This window comes from Grampus griseus (genome assembly GCF_964374135.1).
Source record: "Grampus griseus genome assembly, chromosome: 10".
Taxonomy (NCBI): domain Eukaryota; kingdom Metazoa; phylum Chordata; class Mammalia; order Artiodactyla; family Delphinidae; genus Grampus; species Grampus griseus.
Genome location: NC_139004.1, coordinates 14135213 through 14157624, shown reverse-complemented (window position 1 = coordinate 14157624; position 22412 = coordinate 14135213). Strand labels below are relative to the sequence as shown.

The window sequence follows — 22412 nt, the reverse complement described above, 5'->3', positions numbered from 1 at the left end:
GGAGGCATTAAGAATCAGAGTATAATTCTTGACTTAGTCACTGATTCACTGCAGGTGGAGGACAAATACTCTAATACGACATTAACTTTTGGGCCAATGGTACTTGGGGAATGATGTCATCTGGGCCTGAGAGACCTCAGTGATATTCTAGAAATCTATTTTTAACAACACGCCCCCCCCCCAAAAGAAGCTACTTGAGGTCTTTGATTCTATGGGACAGTCTTGTACTCTAACTGCCACCACCTAAAATAGTTTCTGGACTGATGAAGACCTTCTTCAAACCCCTGAAAGGCAACCCCTAAAAATTATGATTTTTTTCAATGACAAGCAATTTATATAACAGCTAAGTCCAACGGAGTTGATGGAAGACAAAGCAAACAGGAGATATTTTAGACACAGATGAAATTCTAATGAGAAAAAGGACAGAAATTAATGCAGTAAAAAGTCAACAATGATAGTGATGGAAGTTAATTTTAAATTAGAAAGATAAATTTCATCCGAGGACACATTACTGCCAACAGGGAAGTCAGAGGTCTCTAACTTTTTGTCTCTTACTCTACCTTGTATCTCCTATTTATTATTTTATAGCTCAAAGGTTTGTATGGAATTAGGTCTTAATATGGTATATCAATTTTTCTATTGAAATGTGTGATCAAAAAAGCTAGTTCCATCACTTCTCACTCACACAAAAAGTTAGTTTCATCACACTCACGGTTTGATCCTTTTGGAATAAAGTTAACACAAAACACACCAGTCTATTCTCCAGCCCCTACCTCCTGGACTTCTTTTCCATATACTCATTGAGAGGCTATTACAGGCAAAGCATTGGCTGGAAGCTTGGGATACAAAAGAGGAAGGAGATACCAAAGCTGCCTTCAAGAAACTTAAGTTACTCAGGAGGCAATATGTACACATAAGTTTAGAAAAAGATCTATTCCTTGATCTTATCATTTTTTAGATGTCATAGATTAGAGGTAATTTTCTGAAATATTTTTATATACTTTGACTTTAGATGAGAGAAAGCTGAACCCAGTTTAAAAAAAAAAAAAGCTGATCCGGAGTATTAAATTCCTGGTTCTGTTACTATTTGGAGCTAAGTCACTATTGCTCGAGGTCTTTACAATTATAAAATTGAAATAAATGTGTTAGGATGATTACCGAAGGTTCAATCAGGCCACAGGTTAAGGGGCTACTGCTTAGAAAAAAGAAACAAATCAAAAGGACACTAAGATTGATTGCAAAACTGAAAATCCTAGAGAATAATAAAAGAGATTATATATAATGAGGTGTCTTATGTATTCAATTATCCTCTTCTTGCCAACAAACAAATTTCAAATCATTCAAAACCACACCAAGACACCTTTTTATTTTGAAATAATTTTAGACTTACAAAAAGTTGCAAAAAATTGTATAAAGTTCCTAAACACCATTCCCCCAACTTCTAATGGGAACACCTTACATAACCATAGTTAATTATTAAAATAATAAAATTTACACTGATACAAAATAATTAATCTGTAGTCCATATTCAAACTTCACAAATTGTCCCACTAATGTCTTTTTTTTTTTTCAGTCCAAGATCCAATTCAGGATACCACCTTGCATTTAGTTGCCACGTCTCCTTAGCCTTCTCCAGTCTATGGAAGTTCCTCAGCCTGTTTTTGGCTCTTATGACCTTGACATGTTTGAAGAGTCCAGGCCACTTATTTGTACAATGTTCTCCTATGTGGGTTTGTCTGATGCCTTCTCATGATCAGGCTGAGGCTGTGCATTTTTAGCAAGAATATCACAGAAGTGATGTTGCGTCATCAGGAGATACATGACGACAATCTGTCTCATTACTGTCGATGTTAACTTTTTAACTTGATTAAGGTGATATCTGCCAGATTTCTCTACCCTTTGTAACCAGCAAGTATCCTGTAGTGAGATATTTTGAGATTCTGCAAATACACTGTTTTTCATCATACGTTTTCCCACTAATTTTTGTATCTATCAATAATTCTTGCCTATAATAATTATCACTGTGTTACTTGCTTAATAATGATTTTCTATTTCCATCATTCATTTCCGCATTTATTAATTAGAATTCTATTATAAGTAAGAGTTGTCCCTTATCCCTCATGTATTTGTTTATTCATTTATTTATTTAGGTCAATATAGACTAACAAGGCTTATTTTATTCAGTGAGTTCTAATCCATTACTAACCAGACTCATATTTCTTAGAAACAGAAATTTCTAAGTATTTTCTCATCTATTGAGAGAACTTCCCCCTCAAATCAACTACTAAAAAATCCTGAACTTGATTTAAAGTGATTTTTCGTTATTTGTCTTTTGAAATTTGTACTAACCTACCTGTTAAACAAAAATTTTCCTCTCCTCCTATCCAAAGACCACGTTTTCTCCTCATCACTATTGAAACTTTCCAAAAAGAAAAAAAATTTTCATTCAAAGAGAAGGCAAATTCAGTTTCATTTTAATAGAACAAAAACAATAATATCAGAATAATAACAACAAAAGGCTACTAATTACCTGCAATCACTGTCTTTTTTGTTGTTGTTGTTAAAAATGAACCTGGGGGTATTTATTCAATATCCAGTTCCTACTCTGATGAAAGTCTTCACTTTTTCACCCCCCTCCACCTACAGCAGAGCATAGGCAGGGAATTCAGAATATACGTATATGTGGGGTGCTGGAACTATTATATATAACAGTTAATTGGATATCGCTAAAATCCACAAATGAGAAGAAACAAAAAGTCACACCCTTGTGGACCATTACTAACTATGACCATAATATTTGAGCAGACATCACCACCTACATTGACACTAACCCTACAAAAACCAAAGGAAAAGAAAGAGCAGACAGGGAAGCCTGCTTGCCAGAGAAGCATTAATGCTAAGAGTACAGTGTGTTCTCATTATATTGATAAATACAATATATGCTGTCTTTTAGTTAGAAAAATAAAATGGTTAAAACACAAAAACTAGGGATTGGCTTTCATGTATGTACTACCCATCAAGGTCTGGAAAGCCAGGACAGAAGAGGGAAAAAATAGTCTGGACTTTACTTAGGTTTGACCCTTTAAATCATACTTCTGCTATGGTTGCTCTTAAAAATGAAAGGAACAGGCTGAACATAGAATACAAAAGATCAGTAGATATGGAGATGAAACTGACCACAGAAATTGATCATTACAGCATGGCAAGGTTTTGGCAATTTTTGAAGGGCTGTGACTTGCAAAAATACTGGTAAGAGAAATAGTACTGGCCTTATGGATAAGTGCCCTATCACACTAACACAGAAACTAAGAATGTTTCCTATCACAACCCAGAAAATAAAAACTGGCCCATCCACCCATTCATATGACTGCAATAAACGAAGCTCACACTAGCTATCAAATCCTAGCTGAGGGCTTCCCTGATGGCGCAGTGGTTGAGAGTCCGCCCGCCAATGCAGGGCACACGGGTTCGCGCCGCGGTCCGGGAGGATCCCACGTGCCGTGGAGCGGCTGGGCCCGTGCGCCACGGCCGCTGAGCCTGCGCGTCCGGAGTCTGTGCTCCGCAACGGCAGATGCCGCAGCAGTGAGAGGGCCGCGTACCGCAAGAAAAAAAAATCCTAGCTGAAAAAACAAGAGGGCATCATTGTCTGAGAGCCGGAAGGTATGGCCCATTGGGGAAGCAAAAGATGGAGGAGACCTGGAATTCCAGGGCCAGGAATATTTCAGAAAGGGCTGCTTTCACTCTTCTTTTTCCACCTGTTCTGCAGAGGCCTCAGTACATCTTCCCACATCATCCCCCGCCTCTCTCCCTCAGCCCATCAATGAGTAAAAGGGATATGCCCACGTGCACATCCACGTGACACATTCACCCCACTGCTGCTGAGTCTTCTTATATTTGCCTTTACTTAAAGGAGAAGCTTAGAAACATTACTCTCCATTTACATGCAGTTTTTAAAAAAATTATATAGCTATACCTTTTTTTTAAAAAAATCATTTATTTATTTATTTTTGGCTGCATTGGGTCCTCGCTGCTGCGTGCGGGCCCTCAAACAACGTTTTAAATATGTTCTAAGACAAAATTCAGCTTGGAATCTCAAAAACATCTACTAACTCCAGCATGGCAGATTCCTTTATCCTGTGCCACCCCAAAGTTTTATTCTTCTCCAGCCAACAGGGAACACAGTCAAAGGTTGTTTATAGACATGCTCAGTCCCTTCCCATTCAGGTCCTTAAACTACAGGAACATCGATATGGACACTTGCCTGGGCATCCTCATTTTTCCTCTGCCCCAGCTTCATACTCAGATAATGGGGGGAAAAATGAGTTAAATGAAAAGACGGCAAGTGGAGACAGGGCTAAAGGGTGATTTGGGGGGAACAACTGGATCTCCTATAATTCCAGCAGCCTTTACATAAGCCACCCTAAACAAACACATGATACGAGTAAAAACTGTGTTTATTTTGCAAATATAACTTCAAATTTCTTGGCACTCCGCTCCTCCATGCCCCCATCCCAGTCCTTCCACAGTGTCCCACCCTAAATCCCTTCCTATAGCAATTCTGGAGCTCCCGTTCTTGACGAGAACAGCTGCACCCATTCATCCTCTGGGTATGTGCTGTGGCACCAGCAGTAAAGGCAGGTCATGTCAGTGCCCCAGGACTTGGAAGGAGTATTGGTGGGTGAGAAGCTGTTCCCTGTCATCCACTGCCAGCTGGCAAGGGGTAGAAGTTCAACTTCTCAGGCCGTGTAATGGTAGGTATGTGCTCCACTTAAAATTTTTTTTTTAATATGTATTTTTTTTAATTTATTTTTGGCTGCGTTGGGTCTTTGTTGCTTCATGCAGGTTTTCTCTAGTTGCAGCGAGTGGGAGCTACTCTTCGTTGCAGCGCATGGGCTCTAGGGTGTGCGGGCTTCAGTAGTTGTGGTGCATGGGCTCAGTAGTTGTAGCTCTCGGTCTCTAGAGCGCAGGCTCAGTAGTTGTGGCGCACAGGCTTAGTTGCTCCGCGGCATGTGGGATCTTGCCGGACCAGGGATTGAACCTGTGTTGCCGGCACTGGCAGGCAGATTCTTAACCACTGCACCACCAGGGAAGTCCCTCGCCACTCAAATTTGACATGGCCCAGACAAATGGGTCAGGTTCTCCCTGTGGTGGTATGTTACTTCCCTAACACAGTAAGGAAACTGCTTAAATGAGTCATCACCTTTTTAACAGGGCTACTAACTTCAAGCAAAGGCCTTGCCTGAAGAAATGCTATCAGGACCAACCATCTGTGTCCTGCCTTTCATAATTCCATGTTGGACAAGATTCCTGGATCAAGTGCATTCGAAACGCCACTGAGCAACAGCTGAAAGTACCAGATGACGCAAGTAAGGTTTTCCTTTTCCCCCGGGGTCCCAGTAATTGCGCCTCTAGGGCACAAGTCCTCCAGTCACTGACTCCCGCCAGCTTCCATGACATTGAAGGGAAGCTGCCCTTTCTGCTGTTTCTTACATAAATAGTATTTGGGTTGGGCATTGAATGCTTTGCTGATGAAGCTACTCCTGATAAATAGAAGTGAAGGGGCAGAGCCACGACTGAGCCAATTTGGGAGCATTACAGCTTGCAGGAGACACACATACGAAGCACAGTCAACTGTGTGAGCTAGACCTACATAGGAAAGCATTCAGAGGTGTCCTTTGAAGATGAAAAATTTTAGACTTACATGCATTTTGTAAGACAATGAACGGTGAAGAACCATACATCGTACTATAAATAGCTGCAGCACAAAGGGAACCTCAGCCTTAACCAGAATTATGCTTTTTTTTTTCAGAATTATTCTTAACAAGCAAAGTATATTTATGTGTTACCTATAAAAATAAATACTTTTTTAAATGACGGAAGAAGCAGTCATAGAGATAGAATCCAGTCGAGCACAATGTCGATAAGCCCCATTGTGATATACTCAATAATATCTAGATTAAGAGCTATGTGATAGAATAATAATAACTGTATATGAGAAAAGCTTGATGTCAAGTCAGAAAGGGAGATGGTACAGCCCAAGCTCCTGTGTGTAAGGTATTTGCTTTGAAAGGAATAGTCCCATATAAACTGTCGAAGCCACCAAGAGCTCCATTATAACCTACTCATTTCTCAGTTCAAAAATGAGAGGTAATCACCACCACCACCACATTTTTTTACTCTGAAAAAAAAAAATAGTGGCAAGTTAATTAAGAACATTTGATTACTATAATTCACGCCCATCTTCAGTCAGGCTCTTAGCCAGACCTATGAGTACAGAAATGGTCCTTTAATGTCCTGGAGTGTCTCTTACTTACCTAATGGGAAACAGACTTTGGAGAATGTAAGAAGTACCATAGTTTAGTTTGGAGTATGTTTTCGTTCCGTTTTTCAAATATCCTTTTGTCATTTTTAAGAGCCATTATGGGTTTATTTGCTTTTAATGCAGCCTAAAAGTAAAATTGTTTTTCGAGTAAAGCTGGGTAAATGGAATCAGCCCTAGGGAAGTGTGAATGAGCACGTGAACAGAGGGAAAAGTAAGGATTAAGAAGGAGAAGAGAACTACAGGGGAAGATGACCAGGGAATGTCTATACTAAGAAAACCAGAAAAGTTAGACTGTTCTAGAGATCTCTCAGACAAACCATGGCCTGTCTTCATTCATCTGTACAACATTAGCCCTAACATTTGATATCCAAAGTGTCAATGGCGAATGGTTACCATGCATTCAAAGTCTAGAACGCCACTATGTAATGAGCTTTCTGCAAAGATGGAAATGTTCTGTTCTGTGCTGTGCTGTCTAACCTGGTAGCCACGAGCCACATGTAGCTACTGAGTACTTAAAATGTGATCAGTGCAAACAAAGGAATGAATCTCTAACTTTAATTTTAGTTAGATGTAAATAGACACCTGTAGGCTTATCTAGAAGAGAGACTGGGATTACTTTCAAAGGCTTGTTTAGAAACGTCACTTCACTTATGTTTAATAGATTTTGCATACATGAATTAAACAAGATTCCATGGCAGACACGGCTCTTGCTGCCTGTTCCGTCTCACACTTTTTCCTCTTATAATTATCTGGTTCTTTATCAGTATAATGTCTCCCTGCTAGATCAGAAGCTCCAGGAGGACAGCACTGGGACTGTCTTATTCACCTCTCTGTCCTGGCCCAGAACAGGGCCTGGCACATTGTACACTCAGTAAAAAAAAAGCAGCATATTCCCTGGAAGGCTTATGTATAGAAAGATGCTCCTGCAGATCTGGGTCTCATTTTAAAAACCACTTCCAAGTTGCACAGATCAATAGTATTCTTGGTAGATAACCTAATTTTTCCCCATTTTAATTTCCTCTACCCATTACTCACACAAAAGTAAACATTTCTCACCACAGGATGTACATATTCAATACTGCCTTTTTATTTTAAAAATTCAATTTATTTCATGATTTTCCTAAAATGAACAACTTCTAAACCATTATGTATTCCTTTTATTCTTCCCCCCAAAACACTTCAAGCTCAATTGTACCACTTACCCGATATTTCATAAGCTAAACACAGGGCGCTCAGATGCAGATTGGTTAAATATGGTCTATAACATCTTTCTGACTGCTTTGCGTACAAAGCAAAGGATATATATGTAAAGCATATATATTTGTATACAAAGCATATGTGTGTGTATGTATCGTGTTTACATACACATATTCATACACACACAGGCACATATCCACATACATACATATCCACACACCTATATATCTATACACATATATGCACTCTATTGGGCTTTCAATTATCAAGTCCTTTATCATGCATTCTATTTATCTACCTAGTTCTACTCTTAAAGCCATGTAATTTGTCAGAAAGTATTGGATTGGAATTCTAGCTCTTCTGCTTTTTAGATATGCACTCTTGGGCAAATTACTTAGACACTCTGGGCTTCAGTTTTATAAGTTTGTTGAAAGAATTAGATGGTATACTGGCTAAGAAAGCAACTACATGAACACAGACAAGATTTAAAGTGAGCAGGGCCGGAAGGTTGAAAGCAGATTTAAGGGCAAGCTACTAATCAGGGACTGAAAAAACAAAGGAAAGAGATACATCACAGTCTTAATACAGTGGGAGAAGAACTCACTCAAAAAAGACATTTCTATGCCTGATAAATATTGAATGAAAGGCCGTTCTCTGCTCTTTGGAAATGGTTCAACTCAGGCTACCTTTGCAGAATCACAATAATTTATATTATCTATAACCGTGGCTAATCTGTCACCTATCTGACTATTCAGATAAGGCCACTGACTATTCAGCCTCCAAACCTCACATTTGGTAAACAGTTTCTATAAAGAATCCAAGGTATGTAGCAATAAAGTACTCCTTTAAAAAGTTAACCTCTGGGGCTTCCCTGGTAGCACAGTGATTAAGAATCCGCCTGCCAATGCAGGGGACACGGGTTTGAGCCCTGGTCCGGGAAGCTCCCACATGCTGTGGAGCAGCTAAGCCCATGCGCCACAACTACTGAGCCTGCGCTCTAGAGCCCGCGAGCCACAACTAATGAGCCCGTGTGCCACAACTACTGAAGCCCGCGTGCCTAGAGCCCATGCTCCGCAACGCAAGAAGCCACTGCAATGAGAAGCCCGCGCACCCCAACGAAGAGTAGCCCCCGCTCTCCACAACTAGAGAAAGCCCGCGTGCACCCAGCAATGAAGACCCAATGCAGCCAAAAATAAATGAATAAATAAATTAATTAAAATAAATAAGTAAATAAAACATGATCTTTAAAAAAAAAAAAAGAAGTTAACCTCTGTATTTTGTTTCTAGACTCCCTGGCAGAGAAGTACATAAAGAGTCAAGATCGTAGGAAATCATGTCAACAGGAAAGAGGGAAAAATCAGTGCAGTCATCCATACCTCAGCTTCCTGTAGGGTCCCGTGGTTTAGGCACACCATGTCAGGGCAAGTGATGGGAGACCCACATCCTTCTCGGATTGCCAGCTGCATGTACTGTTTCAGACACTAGGAGTTAAGAAAAAAAGACAGATAATTACCCACCGCATTACAGAAGCACCAAGGTTATACAACCGCCACTGCCTCTTCTTCCTTAATTGGCAGACCTGGGGCTCTTGTACTCAGGAAACATAAGTTATCTTGAGTGTGAATAATACTAAGAGCCATCACTCTGGAAAGAATGCAGAGACAGGTAATTAATTATGTATGACTTCGTCCTAAGAATACTGAGTTTATCCAAGGCAACAAGTCAATGCCTGTATGCTCACACATTTTATCTACCACAGATTGGGAAAAGGAGAAATGTTCTTTTGCACTAATGGCAAAAGCCTTCTTTGTACTTTTTTTTTTTTAACTTACATGACTTCCCGGTTCCATTTTTACGCAGTGGTCCTCTCCCTCAAAATTTGCCGGGAAGTAGAACTCTGTGACCCTCGTGCTGAGCTTGCCAAACAGAATCAAAATAGATTAAGGCACTGGCTCCCCTATGAATACTCTCAATAGCAAATACACCTGGAAGAAGAAGCGTCAAAGACAATTTGGGAGAATGAGACCTTCCCAGAACTATAGGCCTTGGCAGATGCTATGATGAGGAAGTGTGAGGAGAACCCGGGGAGAGAAAATATTGGATAGGAAATAAGAAATCCAGAGAGAAGAAGTAGAACACCGTAGACAAACTTGGTCTACTCATGCCTGTTGCGTGTGGATCTTGGGCACTGGGTGGAGAAGTGAGTCAGACTGAAAAGGAACTGAGAGCATTATGAAGACCTCCGACCCCTCCCTTCTCCCTTCCAACCCATCCCCACAGGCCCACAGGGAATTAAAAGGCATAGTTCCGGGAGATCAAACTCTTAAGAAATTCAAAAGCTGGCTCCTCAATTTCTACTAATTTGCTTATAATTGGTGAGCTCTTTTCTATATGCATGATGAAAAACAATCAAGCTCAAATGTTTGAGGAAGACACCCCCCAAAATACATAAGCGGCAATAAATTACTGACTCTTACAAAGTAATGATTAGTCATAATTTGGTTATGATTTTTACAACACTATACATTTATGTATCAACCTGCTACATTAAAAATACTGCTGTCGCACCTTTTATAAAAGCTTAACTAGTAAATAAATCCTAATGACATAATTGTGAAATCTTTTCCTTCCATTGACCATCTTTATGCATTTTCCCTGTCTGAAAATAAAACTATCACAATTGTATTATTTCAGAAAAACAATCCTGCATTTATCTGATTGAAGTTACTGTTACAATGTAGTAATGAATTAATGACTAAGGCAAACCATTTAAACCATATTTTTAACTCGGTAAATACTTAAAAATTCCCTTTTCCAAGGAGTCAGTTCTTTATCACAGAAAAAACTAGAAAATAACCTAAATATCCAAAAACGAAAAAGGCCTCAATAAATTATACTGAAGTCATGTAATAGAATGCTGAAGAATCGAGAAAAGTATTTTCAAATGATGTTTAAAGACATGGGAAAATGCTTAAGATTTAGTATGAATTGGGGAATAAAAGATGATTTAGTATGAATTGGAGAATAATCAATATCTGCGAAGAGAGTCCTCTTAAGTCACTCTTCCCCTACAACTGACCAAGTATAGATGTAATATTTTAACTTTCACTGTTTTGCTCAAGAGAAGAGTGAACAATCACTTGCTCTAGGAGTTACTACGCCAGACAAGGTCTCCAGTACGAGGAAGAATGACGAGAAAGCAGTAGCAAGCAAATGTGGGGAAGAACTTCAATGTACAGGCAAAACTCGAGAGGAACTGCAAAAGTGGCTAAGAAAAATAGTGTCACACTAAGGGGCAAACAAATGAGTCAATGATGTGAAGCCCTGTCCACCCAGCTCTGCTCCTGAGGACCTCTCGGCCTTCCAACTGCCACACGGATTCCAGCGTTCCTGCCTTGGTCTCTCCCCCTGCCACTTGAAACTGATGTAGAAAGAGTGAAAATGTATGGTCTCTAGGCTCAAAGGGAAGATATCTGAGAAAAACAAAGTGAACAGTATAATAAGCATCAAATCCCAATATCTGGGCTCTAGCCTCAGTGCCACTCTATCAGGTGACAAGGGGACCATTACCTAAACCATGACCCCGACTTGCCTCCCTTAATTTTTAAAATGGGGACAATAATACCTGTTATGGCTACTTCACAGGGTTTTAAACACTCATACGCACAAACACAAAGCTAAAATTGTGTACATGGAAGCCCTTCGGAAGTGTGCAAAATGCAGAATATTTAGTCATATTTCTACTGCATTTCACCTGGTCTCAGACTTCTAAAAACTTTGTGGAGAAATGTTAATCCTTTAGCCTTCTAAGATTCTTTCTCCACTCCCTTCAGGAAACTCGTTAAACCACTTGTGGTAGAGAAGCTCCATAAACAGAGCAGATATTTATAAGAGAACATCACACACACCTCTATTCAATCCTCTCTGTAGAACTATTTATTTGCATCTATAGAAAAGGTTTAGAGTTAAATAGGAACTAAAGAGACTATGTGAGTCTTTATAGGCAAAAAAATTCATCTCAACTTATACTACAAACTTGTAAAGCTGAAATCTAAGTTTTCCCAAGAGTTTATAATGTATGTTCTATTTGCTAATGTAATGCTCTTAGATACACTGCAACCAGGATACATAAACCCAGTGAATTTTGAAGCTTCCCACAAAGACTCTCCTGACCACAATATTATCTGACCTGTGCTTTTAGGACAGAAGTTAGAGGTGTATACACTGACGACAGTGTCTAAGTATATAACTTTTTTTTTTTTTAAATTCTGAGAAACACTGCTTCAAAATAGAGATTCGTAAGTGCATGTTGCTAAGTGACGCTACAGCACAGGCACTTGACACTCCCTCACTACGGGCATGCATTTCTATTCAAAGGCAAAGAGGGAAAACAACCAGCCCAAGTTACTGCCTCTTATGAATTTTCAAGTAACTTAGGTTCATTATATGTCTTCTATTAGCTTTCACAAAAATTTAATCTCAAACCCTCCCTCTCTTCTTTAGTACCTCTGGCTAAAGCACAAAAGAACCATAAGCATGCACGTGAACCCCTGTGCACGTTACACAAATTAAACCTACATACAATGGTTAACAATTCTGGGAGAAATGGCACCTAGCTTGTAAATACAGAGAAACACAGAAAGAGAAAAAAGAAAACTACCGTCATTTAGTCACATTAAAAAAAAAATCACATTCCATTAAACAACAGGATTAAACAAATGTCTAACTATGCAATTTTCATAACAGCTAACAAATTCTAAGGGAAATGTTTCAAAAATTGAACTTTTCAAAAATCTTTTTTTTTCACATCTTTATTGGAGTATAAATGCTTTACAATGTTGTGTTAATTTCTGCTGTACAACAAAGGGAATCAGCTATATGTATACATACATCCCCATAACCCCTTCCTCCCAACCTCCTTATCCCATCCCTCTAGGTCATCACAAAGCAGCGAGCTGATCTCCCTGTGCTATGCAGCAGCTTCCCACGAGCCATCCATTTGGTAGTGTATATATGTCAATGCTAGTCTCTCACTTCATCCCAGCTTCCCCTTTCTGCGTCTTTATTCCTGCTCCGATGACCCAAAAGATAATGAAACAACTTTTTCTTTTAAATCGCCAATATTCCATTTAGTTTGATAGAACATAGAAACATCTTTAGGTCATTAAGGGTCATGTATAATAATGACTGTTCCTCAAGATCATTCCACAGCCCTCAAGAATTCAGATGGGATCTAACCAAGGATTTAACCATCAAACACCTGGTGAACCAGATGACGTGTCTCTTCCAACCCTGAGAGCCTATGAATTATGCACAGTGGAGTCTTCCCAGAAAGGGGTTTCTTCTAGGCCCCTTTCAGGGATGTTATTTTCCAGTTGACCAAAGGGCATTCTTCATTAGATATTCTCATCTATTAGGTGGACAAGGCAAAAAGGGCTACAACATTCAGACAAAGCTCCTATGTATCCACCACAAGAATTATACATACACACACACACACACACACATCAATATATTTACTACACAACTGCTCATTCTGTTACTACATTATAGCTTTCTTAAAGGTTTTTTCCTTTAAGAAAAAGCATTATAATGAATAGTTGATGGAACTGGATTCTAATGATCAAGATTGAAGTACAAGCTCTAAAAGTCTCCTCTGCATCTTGGGCAAGTCATTAACCTCTCTCGCTGCAGCACTCACAGTTATAAGATGGGACAATACCACCTGCCTAGCCTACTCTCAGGGAAATGGAGGGTCCTCCATGAGGATAAATACATGAAAATACTCTGAATAGTGAAAGAGGAATGCAAATGTACAGAAGAAGACGATGGAATAGAAGTCTCTGAACTTCAGGCAGGCATGCAGACATGAAAGCCCCAAAAGAGATGTGACCCCAAGAGGGTGGGGAGGGGAGGTAAGAGGACAACAGGCATTGTTGGGAGAAGAGAGGTAATGAGTGCCATTAACTGAAAGTTTAAATTGAGCCCCAGGATCGTGGACACTTCGAGGTGCCGGTGCTGGGGTTCTGAGGTCAAATAAAAACTGGCAGCCCACGTGGCTTGAAGCTGAGTTGGTGACCTACAGACTTAGGGTTTCTCATCCCTAGCTCAGCCGTGGGTGGGAAAGAAGGTGATGAGGGGGAAGTACTTGAGGTCAAAATCTAGACAGGCCTTGAGTAAGTGTCTGTTTTGCTTTTTATCATTCCTAGTACAATGCTGTACACTAAAATGGATATTTAATAAAATGCAGACTAACACTTCTCGGCCTCGGTACACAATTACATCACAATGTCTCAAGTGTGTTCTAAATAACATCTCTTATTGAAGCCAATATTCTGTTTACTCCAGTTCAGACTATGATGTGTGTACACGATCCAAGAATAATGCCTTCTTTGTTGGATGCCGTTGAGCTAAATTATTAGTACAACTCAAGATGGTATCTCTTCCAATTCAAAAAGCCTTTTAACACACCCAAAGTATCCTGGCTTGGAAACATATAATGGGTTCAAAAGAATTCAAATAAATCAACAACCCATAGCTAAGCAGTAAGTTGTTTCCTGGTACAGCATGATCCTAAAACTTTTTTCTTACAAAACCCCTTTCAGAAATCTTGACTTTTCACAAATACGATATTCCTAGTGACGGGGATCACCTTCATACCCCTTTGTCAACTACACAGGACATCAGAGGACTGATAGGAAAACCTGGTACCAGATGACTGCAAAGAAGCCCCAAATCAAACAACAAACCGTAACTAATGTTAAAAAGAGACCTTAGCTTTACATTTCTCATCCTTAAGCTTCTCTTATTCGAGAAAGCCTTCCTTGCCTTGGACCCCAGTCTGATGCAACGCCCAGACTGTCTGCTCTCACAGCACCTTGATGACCAGCTAGCACAGTACTTTTCAAACTGGGTGCAAAGATGCATTCTTGGGAGCTCCCAAGTTCTCCATGGCTAGGTTTTTTCCCCCCATTTTATGTTTATTTAATGGTATTAATAAAAGCAGAGAAGACCCATTTCCACTCAGTGTCAACGCTCATACTTGTGCTGGTGGAGCAGTCCTGTTTTGCCAAGCAGGAATGCTTTCATTGTCACAGGCTGATGAGAAAACAATGGAAGTATCTGGGCCAAGTGAAAGCTGTACAAATCAAGATTTTTAGTGATTCCAACACAAAAAAGTGGCAAGATCACTGAATTACCACTTGTTCACTGGAACACACCAAACTCAGAGCCTAACTGTTAAAAGTCGTTTAGTGGAAACTAAACATCGCCCATCACATCAATGTTCACTTGAATTTTATTGGTCTATAATTTTAGTTAATATTTAGCTTATGCATTTATTCTGATGTTCTTGTTGTTTGAGATAGAAGTTTAAGGTGCTTATCCCTTGTATTATGTTTTATCAGTTTAAGTGAGTTTAAAATTATTTTTACTTTAGCCTATCTCAATATTGGGGTTCAAGTTATTTTCCCCTTCAAAAGAAATCCCTACTAATCCATCAAAAGGAGGAGAACAGTGTGATTCTCAATGGCAGTGGGGCTGGTAGTATAGCACTTTCCCTTGAGGATGTATTAGAATATCAAGCCCTCCAAAGAGAATCTTATAAACCATACAACCGCCTCCTCTCCTCCAATTCTCCAGAAGACTCGGATTTCCCTCCCTACTTGCCAATTTTCCCATCAACACCTTAGGTAACACTAGATTTTAACAATTGAAGCATGTTGTACATGGAAATCATGCAGCGATTATCATCCTACATTGCAGGAGACTGTGAACTTGCATATCTCTCCAGTAGCCCAGACACCTTCAAGGTCTGGATCCTGTCTTACTCCTCTTCATATCCTCTGGAACCACCCATCACAGGAGCTGGTACATGGTAGACACTCAGACATCTGTGGGAGCTGGAAGCATGAATCTACCACCCACCAGCTTTGCGGCAAAAACTCCTTCTGTTCCAATCACTGAAACAGAAACCCACCCCACCTGCGGCATTCCTCTCTTTTCTTCTCCTTGGACACATATGAGCCGATACCACCTTCCAGGGCCAACTCCACTGTTTTCTAGTTCCCATTCCCTGCTGACTTTCAGGAAATTTACCCTATTGATCATCTAGTTTCTTTCCTATATCTTGAATATTTCCCCATGTATTGGGTTCTTCCCCAGCAGTTAAACATGCCTAAAAATATCCTACTTAAAGAAAAACAGTCATAAAGCAGCAAAGAAAAACAGCCCTCCCTTACTCCTATTGCTGGCTGTACACCACCTTCTTCATTCCTCTCTTCAGTCAAGTGTGTGAAAGAGCTGTCTGCCCTCACCTCCTTCACCAGCCCCATCCCCATTCTTCCCCTACAGTTTCACTGAAGTGGGTGCTAAAGTCAACAGCCACCTCCATGTCGCTACATCCATACACACGTTCTTTCTTCCTGACCTCTCGGCGGTCTAAGACCCAATGAACCCACCCCTACTTTCTTGGAACTTTCTCCTCTCTTGCCTTCAGAATTCCACACTTCTCTGAGTTTCATTCTTCCTCTCCGGCCATTCCTCCTCAATCTCTTTTACTTCCTCTACTCAATTTTTAAATGCTGGAATTTCAGGATGGGATCAAAACTCTTTTCTTTTCACGCTTTCTTTTTGGTCACCTCACGAACTAGATATAACTAGTTATTTATTTGGTCCACTGCCTATTTGTTCTCAGGTCCATTCCCCACTTCCTGCTCTGCTCCGTAACGCAGAGAATGTACTTCCCGGGTTCCAGGGAGACTTGGCCAATGGGAGGCATTACTAGAAAAACTAGAGGGTGGGAGGAGGGAAGGAGGCTGGGCATTTCCACCTCCACCCCTTTGCTTTCTGTACTGACCTCCGACAGTGGCTGCATCTCCTGCTCCTCCTGGACAGGACCCTTCCCCATGGCTCTAGCTCCCACAATGGCTCTAGCTCTCACCAGATACCCTAACTCCTATTCTAGTAATACCTTTTCTTCCTCTTGTCCCCTAGCTTCCAGGGGAGTGATGCTTCCTGTTGTTGCTAATATCTAGGTGCTTCACTGCCCTATTTGGCTTCTCGGTCCTCCATCATCTTTATAACCAATCACCTGAATGAAACTTCCTGTTTTGAAAGACAAGGAGTGATTTCCATTCTCCTGGCCGAATCTCAACCAATAAATCAATGAATCCCAAATTTACCCTTCCAGGCCAGGTCTCTTCACATGTGCTCCAAAGCTGCTTATCAAACTGGGTACTTAGCATACTGGGCCCTGAATGGCTCATAGGGACCTCACACTCACATGCAAAGCTGAATTCATGATCCCCTCCCCCAAATCCCATCCTTGTCCTATGCCTTCTATCTCTAGGAATGGCATTTCCATGCACGCTGTTGTACAACCCAGAAACCTAGGAGTTTCTGGGTTGACACCTCTTTCTCTCTTACCCCTATATCCAATAAACGCCTACTACACATCTTCACCTGGTTGTCTAATCACAGCCTCAGACTTGACTTAGCAGAGCTTTGGAATCCGCTTGCCCCATCATATCAACACACACGCTTCCCCACATCCCCAGGCTTCCCATCTCAGTAACTGAAACCAATTACCTACTTGCGGAGCCAAAGCAAAAACCATCCATCCCTGATTCCTCTCTTCCTCAAACTCCACAACCAAAACAGGCCCCAAATCTAACCACTTCCTACCACACCCACTGCAATTCAAGTCACCATCACTCTTTCAAAGACCCCTGCAAGAGCTTTCTCAGGGGTCTCTTGGCTTCTCCTCTATAGGGCAGCCAGAGTGCTCTTTATACATTTTTTAAATAAAAATCATATATTATTTTCCTGCCCCAAACCCTCCAATGAATGTGCACCTCACTTAGATTGCCTCTCAAACTCTCTACCACGCCTCACAAGGTCCTAAACGTTCCAACTCCAAGCTACTGCCCCGACCTCATTCCTACAGCATTCCTCCCTTATTCTGGGAACACGCGCCTTCTATTTCTCCAACATGCCCAACTTGTTCCTGTCCTAAGGCCTTTCTTGGTATTTGAATTTCCTCTCCCGGGGATGCTCTTCCCCCAGATGGCTCACTCTCACTTCATTCATTCTGCAGAGCACAGAGCCCCGAAGAAAAGGATATAAGACAAATATGTTTCTATAGACAAGAAACACTAGAAACTACGAGATCCCCATTGGGAAGGGCAGCTGTGATATTGTGATTTATATTAAGAAAAACATACTTGGTCTTCATCCTTTTTCTAGCACAGAGCTTCTAAAACCCTTGGAATTTCCTAAGTGGTAAGAGAGAAAAATTGTGTCTTTTGTTATGTTAATGACTTTTTTTTTATTGGAGTATAGTTGCTTTACAATATTGTGTTAGTTTATACTGTACAGCAAAGTGAATCAGCTACACGTATACATATATCCCCTCTTTTTTGGATTTCCTTCTCATTTAGGTGACCACAGAGCACTGAGTAGAGTTCCCTGTGCTATACTGTAGGTTGTTAGTTACCTATTTTATACATAGTATCAACAGTGTATGTATGTCAATCCCAATCTCTCAATTCATTCCCCCTACCTTCCCCCTTGGTATCCATACGTTATTTTGTTTGTTTTAATAGAAATTTATTTTTATTATTTATTTATTTTATTCATTTATTTTTGGCTGTGTTGGGTCTTTGTCGCTGCGTGCGGGCTTTCTCTAGTTGGGGCGACTGGGGGCTACTCTTTGTTGTGGTGCACAGGTTTCTCATTGCGGTGGCTTCCCTTGTTGTGGAGCACGGGTTCTAGGCATGCGGGCTTCAGTAGTTGTGGCATGCAGGCTCAGTAGTTGTGTCTCACGGTCTCTAGAGCGCAGGCTCAGTAGTTGGGGCGCATGGGCTTAGTTGCCCTGCGGCATGTGGGATCTTCCCCGACCAGGGCTCAAACCCGTGTCCCCTGCATTGGCAGGCGGATTCTTAACCACTGCGCCACCAGGGAAGTCCGGTATCCATAGGTTTGTTCTCTAAGTCTGTGTCTCTTTTTCTCCTTTGTAAATAAGATCAACTATACAAATTTTTTTCAGATATTAACTGATATGCATTAATATATGATATTTTTCTCTTTCTGACTTACTTCACTCTGTATGACAGTCTCTAGGTCCATCCATGTCTCTACAAATGACCCAATTTCATTCCCTTTTATGGCTGAGTAATATTCCATTGTATATATGTACCACATCTTCTTTATCCACTCCTCTGTTGATGGACATTTAGCTCACTTCCATGTCCTGGCTATTGTAAATAGTGCTACAATGAACATTGGGGTGCATATGTCTTCTTGAATTATGGTTTTCTCTGGATATATGCCCAGTAGTGGGATTGCTGGGTCATATGGTAGTTCTATTTTTAGTGTTTTTTTTGTTTTTAGTGTTTTTTTTTGCGGTACGCGGGCCTCTTGCTGCTGTGGCCTCTCCCGCAAGCACAGGCTCCAGACGCGCAGGCTCAGTGGCCATGGCTCACGGGCCCAGCCGCTCCGCGGCATGTGGGATCTTCCCGGACCGGGGCACGAACCCACGTCCTCTGCATCGGCAGGCGGACTCTCAACCACTGTGCCACCAGGGAAGCCCGTTTGTAGATTTTTTTGATGATGGCCATTCTGACCAGTGTGAGATGATATCTCATTGTAGTTTTCATTTGTGTTTCTCTAATAATTAGTGATGCTGAGCATATTTTCATGTGTTTCTTGGCCATTTGTATGTCTTCTTGGGAGAAATGTCTATTTAGGTCTTCCGCCCATTTTTTTTTTTTTTTTTTTTTTTGGCGGTACACGGGCCTCTCACTGTTGTGGCCTCTCCCGTTGCAGAGCACAGGCTCCAGACGCGCAGGCCCAGCGGCCATGGCTCACGGGCCCAGACACTCCGCAGCATGTGGGATCTTCCCGGACCGGGGCACGAACCCGTGTCTCCTGCATCGGCAGGCGGACTCTCAACCACTGCGCCACCAGGGAAGCCTCCGCCCATTTTTTGATTGGGTTGTTTGTTTGTTTGATATTGAGCTTCATGAACTGTTTGTATATTTTGGAGATTAATGAAATGACTTTTGGAATGCCCCCAGGTCACCTAAGGATGGGGGGCTGGTTGCCAGGGGAACCAATGCTATGATTAAAGGATTAGAACTTTCAAGTCTCAACCCTCAACTTCCAGGAAGGGAAAAAGGGCTGGAAGTTTAATTGATCACCAATGGTCAATGATTTAATCAGTTGTGCCTATGTAATGAAGCCTCCATAAAAACCCAAAATGATGGGGTTCAGAAAGCTTCCTGGTTGGTAAATACGTGGAGATTTGGGGAGAGTGGTGAGCTCCGTAGGGCTTGGAAGCTCCGTGCCCTTTCCCATACTTTGCCCTGTGTATCTCTTCCGTCTGGCTATTCCTGAGTTATATTCTTTTATAATAAGCCAGTAATCTAGGAAGTAAAATGTTTCTCTGAGTCTATGAGCTTCTCTAGCAAGTTAATCAAATCCAAGGAGGAGATCGTGGGAACCTCTGCTTTACAGCCAATCAGTCAGCAGAACAGTTAACAACCTGGGCTTGAGACTGGCGTCCAAAGTCTGTGGAGGGAGTCATAGGAATCTACATCTGAGCCAGTGGTCAGAAGCCCAAGTAACAACCTGGGCTTATGACTGGTGTCTGAATTGGGCAGGCGTGTGTGTTGTCGGGAGGGGTGGGTGGGTGGGGGGAGTCTTGCACAACTGAACCCTTAACCTTTGGAATGTAACACCATCTCCAGACTCTGCTGGTATCTGAAAATTGGTTGGTAGTACGTGGGGAAGGCCCCCACATACACACACACTGGAACAGGGTACATTAACCCCAAAGAGTAGCCTTTAGGAGAAGCCCTGGGTAAAAGGAAGAACAGTGTTTCAACAGGAAGGTAGTGAATTTCAAAGATAACACTCACCAGCCTTACTATTCAAATACGTTACTGAAAATGCTTCTTAAACGTTAATGTCCATTCGAATCACTCAAGGATCCTATTAAAAATGCAGATTCTGATTCAGTAGATCTGGGGTGGGGTCTGAGATTCTGCCCTCCTCATAAGCTCCCAGGTCTTACTGATGCTGCTGGCACACAGAATACACTCTTGAGGAACAAGGTCTAGTAACAAAGACTCTCTACATTGGGTGCTTTATAGAATCACCTGGGGAGCTTTCCAAAAGTCCAACGCCCAGGCCACACCACAGACTGATCAACTCAGAAATTTCAGAGGGAAGGACCAGGCATCAGTATGTTATATATGAATGTATATGTACTGACATATGTACATGTGTATATTATACATATATATACATGTGTGTATTTTATATATGTATATATGTTTTATTGCTTTTATTCAATGGCTTTTAACATAATTGCAGAGTTGTACAACTATCACACATCGACTTTAGAACATTTCATAATCCCAAAAGAAACCCCATGCCAACTAGTAGTCACTCCCCATTTCCCCCCAAATCCTCCCACCCCAGGTTTAGGCAACGACCAGTCTACTTTCTGTCCCTACGGATTTGCCTAGTCTGGATATTTCACATAAACTGAATCATACAAGATGTGGTCCTTTGTGACTGGCTTCTTTCAATAGTATATACATGTTTTCATTTCTTTCGGGTCTATACTTAGGAGTGGATGTGGTATACGATAACTCTATGTTTGTCTTTTGAAGAACTGCTAGGCTATCTTCCAAAGCAACTGCGTCATTTTACATTCCCACCAGCAGAATGAGGGTTCCAATTTTCTTCAAATCCTCACCAGAACTCGTTACTGTCTTTTTTATTCTAGCTATCCTAACGTGTGTAAAGTGGTATCTCACTGTGGTTTTGATTTGCATTTCTCTGATGGCTAATGATTTTGAGCACTTTTTCATGTGCTTATTGATAATCTGCACACCTTCTATGGCGAAATGTCTACTCAGATCCTTTGCCCATTTTTAATTGTGTTTTTACTATTGAGTTTTAAGAATTCTTTATTTAATCTACATATGCCCCTTATCAGACATGATTTGCAAATACTTTCTCCCATTCTGTAGGTTATCTTTTTACTTTCTTGATGGCATCCACTGAAGTATGAAGGTATTTAGTTTTGATAGAGTATAATTTTTTCCTTTTGTTCATGCTTTGCCTAACCCAAGGTCATTAAATTTTTTCTATTTCCTATATTTTCTTCTAAGATTTTTTTGGCTTTAGCTCTTATAGTTAGGTCTATAATCCATTTTTGAGTTAACGTTTGTCAATGGTGTGAGGAAGCAGTCCAAATTCATTCTTTTGCAAATGGATATCCAGTTGTCTAAGCACCATTTGTTGAAAAACTATTCTGTCCCCTTTGAATTGCCTTGGCACCCTTGATGAAAATCAATTGACAACATGAGAATTTACTTCTGAACTCTCAATTCTATTCTATTCATCTATCTGTCTGTCCTTTTGATGGTATCACACAGTTTTGATTACTATAGCACTGTAGTAAGTTTGAAAGTAGGAAGTGAGTTCTCCAACTTTGTGCTTCTTTTTCAAAATTGTTTCGGCTATTCTAGGTCCATCAAATTTCCATATGAATTTAAGATCAGCTCGTCAATGTCTGCAAAGAAGATGGTTGGGATTTTGATAGGAATCATGTTGAATCTGTAGATCCGTTTTGGGGAATACTGTCATTTTTAATAATATTAAGTCTTCTAATCCATGAAATGGGGTATTTAGTCTTCTTGAATTTCTTTCAACAATGTTTTGTAGTTTTCAGAGTATAAGCTTTGTACTTCTTTTTTAAAATTTATTCCCAAGTATTTTATTCCTTTTGATATTATTGTAAATAGAATTGTTGTCTTAATGCCATTATCATATTACTTTGCTAGTGCACAGAAATACAATTGGTTTTTGTATTCTGAAA

The 22412-nt window shown here is 40.7% G+C and overlaps 1 protein-coding gene across 1 annotated transcript in view; it reads right to left on the bottom strand.

The window, feature by feature from the left end:
• RNF144B (ring finger protein 144B) overlaps positions 1-22412 on the bottom strand; it is an 81261-nt gene that overhangs the window by 28523 nt on the left and 30326 nt on the right. The window contains exon 3 of the mRNA XM_082664399.1: positions 8896-9000. Within this exon, the coding sequence (XP_082520525.1) occupies positions 8896-9000 (105 nt within the window). The remainder of the gene's footprint in view (positions 1-8895; positions 9001-22412) is intronic.